Consider the following 6,280-nt stretch of genomic DNA (forward strand, 5'->3'; position numbering starts at 1 on the left):
TGAAAATGAATTCAATGAACAAGCTTTTAACATTAAGGTAATTAATCTGGTCCGTGAGACATCCCATGAGCTGTCCATAATCAACTTTTTCAGGGTAAAAAGAGAGAGGTTGTTTAATAAGCATATGCAGATATGATATAGGGGAAACTTTTGAAGAAAGCAAAGCACAACAAGTGGCTGCTGGTCTAGAAGCATGAGCTTGCTATGGTAACATTTGCAAATAAACAATGAACTAGTTATAAGGCATCACGTCTGTCCTATTCAGATTGTTCTAATCAAGATTATAATAGAGATAATTAACAATGTGGGATTCATTAGTTTAATGCAGCCAATTGCATAGAAAGTGGATGTCCATTGGATGAGGCTTTCTTTTATTAACATTAAGCATATTTTAAGGAAAGTTTATGTGTTGGCTCTCCACTGATTAGAGCATCTCCAATGGAGAAGCCAAATGGATAGCTAAAAATAAAAAATTAATATTTTGGTTTTTTTTTGCTTGTTTTACACACTCCAATGGAGAAGCCAAACAAAATGTTAAAATGCCTCTTCTCTCCCACAAATGCTATTTCTACATATCTCTTTAAAGAGCCAAAACCAACAAAGTGGGACCACTAAAAAAATAGACCAATTAAATGTAGACATGTGGAAAAAAATAGCATTAAACAATATTAAAAAATAATAAAACATTTATTTTTTTCACTCTAATATAAATGGCTCTTCAAATGGCTTTTTTCCATTGGAATAGATATGGTAAGATAAGCTATATTTATACTATTCAAAATGCTATTTTATTAATTTAGCTTTTCAAAATAACATTTTGGATTGGAGATGCTCTTAGCGTGGTGGATTTACCTTTGCTCTTTGTATATTTATAATCAAAAGCTGATCAAGGCTTCACTGTCATTGCATAGGTTTAGCATTTTTGCCAAACACAGGTGCATGTAATCTCTTGAGCTGAGGGTGGGATTGACTAGAGGACAAAGGCCTAATCAGCCTCAAGGACACAGATTTGGAAAGGGGCCAAGGCATTCAAATAAAACCCTAGGCCATAAAGAAAGAAAGAATGAAACCCACTAATCTTGTTTTAGATGGCAAGAGATCGAAGCAGCACTTGTATAAATCCCTTTTCATGGAGATAAACAAACCTTAAAAAGGACTCGTTTACCTAAACCAGTCACCTTTTTGGGATGCTCACGAGCCATGTGATGCTTCAAAAATGGGGTATAAGAGGACAAGTGCCTTGCTTTTAAAAGGGGTTTAAGCCTATAATAGATTAACGATCGATCATTCCTAATGCTAATGCAATGGCCCTCAAGCCTCGCACATACTTAAGTACCTTCTTGAATGTTTCTTTGTAATGCGACCATTTCACAGATGCCCACCTTCGTTTGTTTTTCCCAACTACTGTACTGACAAGTCACTAGCTAGCTAGGCAAATAACGAGAGAGAAGGCAACCATCAACATCAAATAGTTGAGCAAATGTCATTTCAGACGTGGAACATATTCATTTAGCTGTTCCTGTGCTTAGAGCATATGCCATTGGTTGATGCAAGCCATTTCAGGGCTATGAGCTCTCGTCAAATCAAGCATCTAGGTAAACTGTTTGGACAGTAAAAATTAAGCACAGAACGCTTTCCCTCACACCGCTATCATTGTTGACACGACTGCTCATGGACTTGGGTTTGAGCCGGTATTTGGTAAAGTTATGACAACTCAAAATGAACCTATCCGAACCCATCTAACGTTGCCTGATTGCTAGGTTATACACAGCTAACTAAGTTATATAATTAATTTGGATTTTATAGATTAAAACTATATATAAGAGGTGTTTTCTTAATGAAAATAGAATATTCAATATGCATGATCGATCGTCATAGAACTGGACCTATATTTTTGTTATTGTTTACCGATTCCTACCCTTTTAAGGCCTAATTTACGATGTATATTCTGCTTGACTACTACTATTCTCGTTTTTACTGCTGAAATAGGTAGTAACTCGCTAGATGAACAGCTGACAGATACCAAATCGCCTACCTGCTGAATTAAATAAAAAAATAGCTCAAAGCCAGTGTAATGATTGTAGATGGTAACCAGCTTATTTAGTAAAGTTTATTTTATTTTCACCAAATAACATGGAATCAAATCTAACTTAAAGCAACGACAGTGATATTTTTTTTATAATGGATTTTTTTTGGTAATTTGGTTGATAAATAAATACATTAATTAATTTAAATATAAAAACTCTTTTATTTTCCACAATATTAATAAATATTACTTATATATTATTAATAAGATAACAAATATAATAGATCATAAAGAGATCTTTTATATATATATATATACCAGAAATTTAATATATTTATTAGATTTATATTTTTTTAGAATTAGCCAGGAATTTAATATGTTTATTAGATTTATATTTTTTTAGAATTAGTTGGTTATCAATTCAAATATTTTAAATCTAACATATTAATGAAACCCATTTTATTTAATATTATTTTTATTTATAAAAATTTTAACCAAAAAGTTAAGTCATCACCTTCTATCTTCGTTTTAGAGGCTAAAGCGGACGGGGGAGAGTTGCATGGAAAGACTTTATGACTTATCTGTGTGCAAGTGAACGTGTTTTAAAGTCCTCTAATCGGGAATTAATAAGATTTATTAAGAGATAAGTGTCCCAATGGCATGATGGTGGCGGTGCATGCGGCAATAGACATACATGCACATGTACAGCAAAGCCAAGTGTCGACATCTATGGTGGAAAATTCATCTTCAAAGGGGTCAACCGTCCTATCCTAATCATATACAAAGATTCCGATGACCGAGTGCCCAAAACAAGATAATATTTGCCAGACACATTTAGCTGATGATTTAGAAAAAGTCCATTCAATTTTGTGAAACTCTGGAACCGTGTAAAACTAAAATTAGGGCTCCTGATTTCGGCCAACGAGGAACATGACATTTCCATTCTCACAGCAAATGATGTGACAGGCACAGCTACAGCGGCCTGAAAGAGAGAGAACCATTTGATGCAACGCAATGTTGCCATGATTAAGTTCTTTTTAAAAATATATTTTTAAAATGTGAAAACAAACACAAACAGTATTTCTTTCTTTTTCAACCGCAATGAGACATCAAACTTCAGTCTTGCATTGCTGCTGGCACTTGAATTCGAGCACACACATTAATGGGGCCGCTACTGTTTAATCATTTGACTAAAGAAATTTCATCGTGAATAATCACGGGGCCTTAGCTATTGTAATTAAAGCAACTAGTTTTCATATCTATGATTAGAAGCTTTAAAGCAATTTCCACCCCATCTTCTGTGGTATTGTTTAGTCAAACAGTGCAAAGTCAAGCCCACCTATACTGACCCATCTTGATCACGCCTATCGACAATTCTGTTAGTTGGGCTCATCTTTGAAGGATAATGCTTGAAATCATGGCCCAATTTACCACTAAAGGCTATAACAACAGGGCAGCCAAATTCCAAACATTGCAGCCCAACATGCTGATCCAAAAGAGAGCCACCCAAACCAGAAAGAGAACCAACAAAACTCAACCACACCATAACCGAAGGACTCCCTCACTCATTCACTGTCCTTTTATCCATGGCTACCTCTTTATCTCTCCCTAACTTCCTCTCCTTCTTCTCACCTTCAAACCCACCTCCCAAAACCCCGGTGCCACCACCCCAACTCTCCTTTCCCACGCCGCAAGCTCAAAAGTACAAGTCTTTATTGTTTTCCCAAGAGAGTGATGGTGGTCACTGTGGTTCTTTATCGACTGAATTGTCATCAGTTGTGTGCCCTTCACTTGCTTATTCAAATACCCTTTTCTTTAAATCAGCATATAATGTGCAGGTCATTGTGGAAGATAATGAGCCTGAAGAGAGGTTGCTGAATAGGTTCAGGAGGGAAGTCATGAGAGCTGGTGTTATTCAAGAGTGTAAGAGAAGGAGGTTTCACGAGAACAAACAAGAAGAGAAGAAACGTAAGACCCGTGAAGCTCATAAGCGTAATCGAAGAAGGTCTGTTTTGTTGTTGCTGTTTACTAATTTGATTCTTTTGTTTTTTATCGTTTCTTTTATTTGGTTGATCAGAAAATTTGAAAAGGAGGGATTTTGATGGAAGGATTTATTTAACTTGAGAGGATTAGTTGTGTATCGGTCTCATTGTAATGTGAATTTTTCCTTTTTATGTTTGTTTAGTTGATTGGCGAGTGGATTTAGGGTTGGATGAGATTTTTTTTAATTAAAATAATTTTGTAGTTCATAAGTTTCGGTGAAGAGTAAATTGTCCAGTCTTTACAGTTTGGATGATGACGGATTGAGGAATTCAAAACATAGAGATGGGAGTTTCGAGAGTTACTGTGTTTCTTATGATGCATTGGTATTCATCTGAATTCATCTTAATTAAGATAAATATTTATAAGTGCTAGGTGAAGTTGAGGAAAGAAATGCAGAACTTTGAATACTTCGATTCATGTTGTTTTGGTTGGCCAACCCAAATTTGAGGGGTAGAGTTTTACTTTACCTAAGCAATATAAAGTTTAATCACTGCTGATGGGCTTATTTTGTTTCTAAGCAATCTAGCTTCACGCTCTGATTTCAATGGGGTTTCTCAGTGTGTCACCTACTTGTGCTTGATTTTTTTTATTCTTTTCCCGCTGCAATTATATTGGATTAGTTTATAAGTTCCTTTTCATCTTCTAAATGAATGGGAATTCAGAATTTCATCATTTTGCGTGTTTGTGGTGCTCTTTTATGTGCTCACTGCTTACCCTCTGTGACAAAACACAACTGCTTATTTTACACACAGGGGCACTTAAGTATCTCTTAGTGATCTATTTATTGTCTGAATCCCTTTTATAACTATTTTGCTATTGAACCGCATAACTCCACGAACTTCTATATCTGATGAACTAGAGATAGGCATGCTAGTTCTTGATTCTCAACGAGGTGATGTTTAGTTTCATCCTTCATATTATAGATTCTCTATCATGTCGTTTTTTTGCTGTATTGCAATTTTTGTGAGTTGTCTTGTCCCTTTTACTAGAAACTGTGTTGTTTGTATCAGCGCTTAGTTGAATGGCAGGAATGAACAATGTTTTTTGTTGGATCTTTCATGACAATTGGTATTTATTGCTAAAATTGTCTCACCTCCATGACAGGCGCCCCCAGATGAGAGGCCCATTCCAAAACAAGCCAGAAGCATCTCCAAGCAAGAAGAATGATGATGATGAAGATAACTGGGAAATGCCTGAAGGAGACGCATCTTTTTGAAACATTCACCCTGCCTTCTGACTGTAGAATTTCTTTAAGATGTGAATGTATGAGGCAATTTTTCCAATTAAGGTTTCTCAAGTAAATCATGTTATTTGTTTGACTCCATACGTTTCCTTTTTTTTGCTTTTTGTATCCAATGTAATGATATTCCACCGTTGAATCAATTGAAGGACCCTTAATCTTGTGTGACCTGAATTATTTCTCAGATGACATAATATTTTAATTATGAAATAGGTAAACAGACGTTTATTATTCATGCATTTAATTCAGTCGAGAGGTTCACACTTCAGTAAGAACATACCTGTGTAATCAGATATATATGGTCAGCACTTTGGTTGCTTTTTTTTTTAATCAAACACTTTTGTTGATTGGATGAGAAATAAATTCTAACTTGTGCACTTCATTTGAGCTCTTCCTGAAGAAATCGGCGAGGCTGAACTGTTGTCCTTCACCAACAAAGCATTGAACATTCTTGACTCTTCATGAACAAGGTTATCAAGAACAAGGTTCAGGCCATGAAACTTGCTGTCCAGATCGCTACAGCAGGTAGCATGTAAGGCATATATCTCGCTCATATCTTTGCCTGGCTTACATAATCCACCGAAATAACTCATCCAGCCATTTCAACGAACCCCTCCTCCATTACTCGCTGGCACACGGATGCAGTTGCCATGCTGGGATAAAGAAACCTACCCAGAATCCACATTTTGAGGAACTCGAGGGATGCGAAGTCTGATTTTATGAAAAAGAATCCCCCACGCGAGTATTTGTTGGTGCTGCTTTGGTTGCTTGATTTTGAATCACATCCGATTGTTATTTCAGACCCAGCAACCAAAATTGGAAACGGATTCCTGAGCTGTCTCAATTGTACAGGAAGTTAGCATATGATCTGAGGCTGAGCCCAGTGGCTTTATGATGGAAGCAATGGGGTTGAACGAACTGGCAGTATTGAAAAGCTTGGAAATCTAAGCCAACAATAGCCAAGTGGTTCA

General features: G+C 36.1%; 1 protein-coding gene across 1 annotated transcript; it reads left to right on the forward strand.

Moving 5' to 3' along the window:
* The first annotated feature begins 3,524 nt into the window (after positions 1 to 3,524).
* On the forward strand, positions 3,525 to 5,483 carry GHS1 (Ribosomal protein S21 family protein). The gene is made up of 2 exons (XM_011005626.1): positions 3,525 to 4,031; positions 5,174 to 5,483. The coding sequence occupies exons 1-2, from the start codon at positions 3,613 to 3,615 to the stop codon at positions 5,283 to 5,285; spliced, it is 531 nt and encodes a 176-aa protein (XP_011003928.1). The 5' UTR covers positions 3,525 to 3,612; the 3' UTR covers positions 5,286 to 5,483.
* The last annotated feature ends 797 nt before the right edge of the window (positions 5,484 to 6,280 follow it).

The sequence above is a fragment of the Populus euphratica genome, unplaced genomic scaffold, assembly GCF_000495115.2.
Source record: "Populus euphratica unplaced genomic scaffold, PopEup_1.0 scaffold258.1, whole genome shotgun sequence".
NCBI classification, from domain to species: domain Eukaryota; kingdom Viridiplantae; phylum Streptophyta; class Magnoliopsida; order Malpighiales; family Salicaceae; genus Populus; species Populus euphratica.

What these genes read in the sequence shown, in the direction of transcription:
- GHS1 (XM_011005626.1), top strand. Translation starts at nt 3,613, where the DNA reads ATGGCTACCTCTTTATCTCTCCCTAACTTCCTCTCCTTCTTCTCACCT. An exon ending in CATAAGCGTAATCGAAGAAG is followed by an intron (nt 4,032 to 5,173) that starts GTCTGTTTTGTT and finishes CCTCCATGACAG; the next exon opens with GCGCCCCCAGATGAGAGGCC.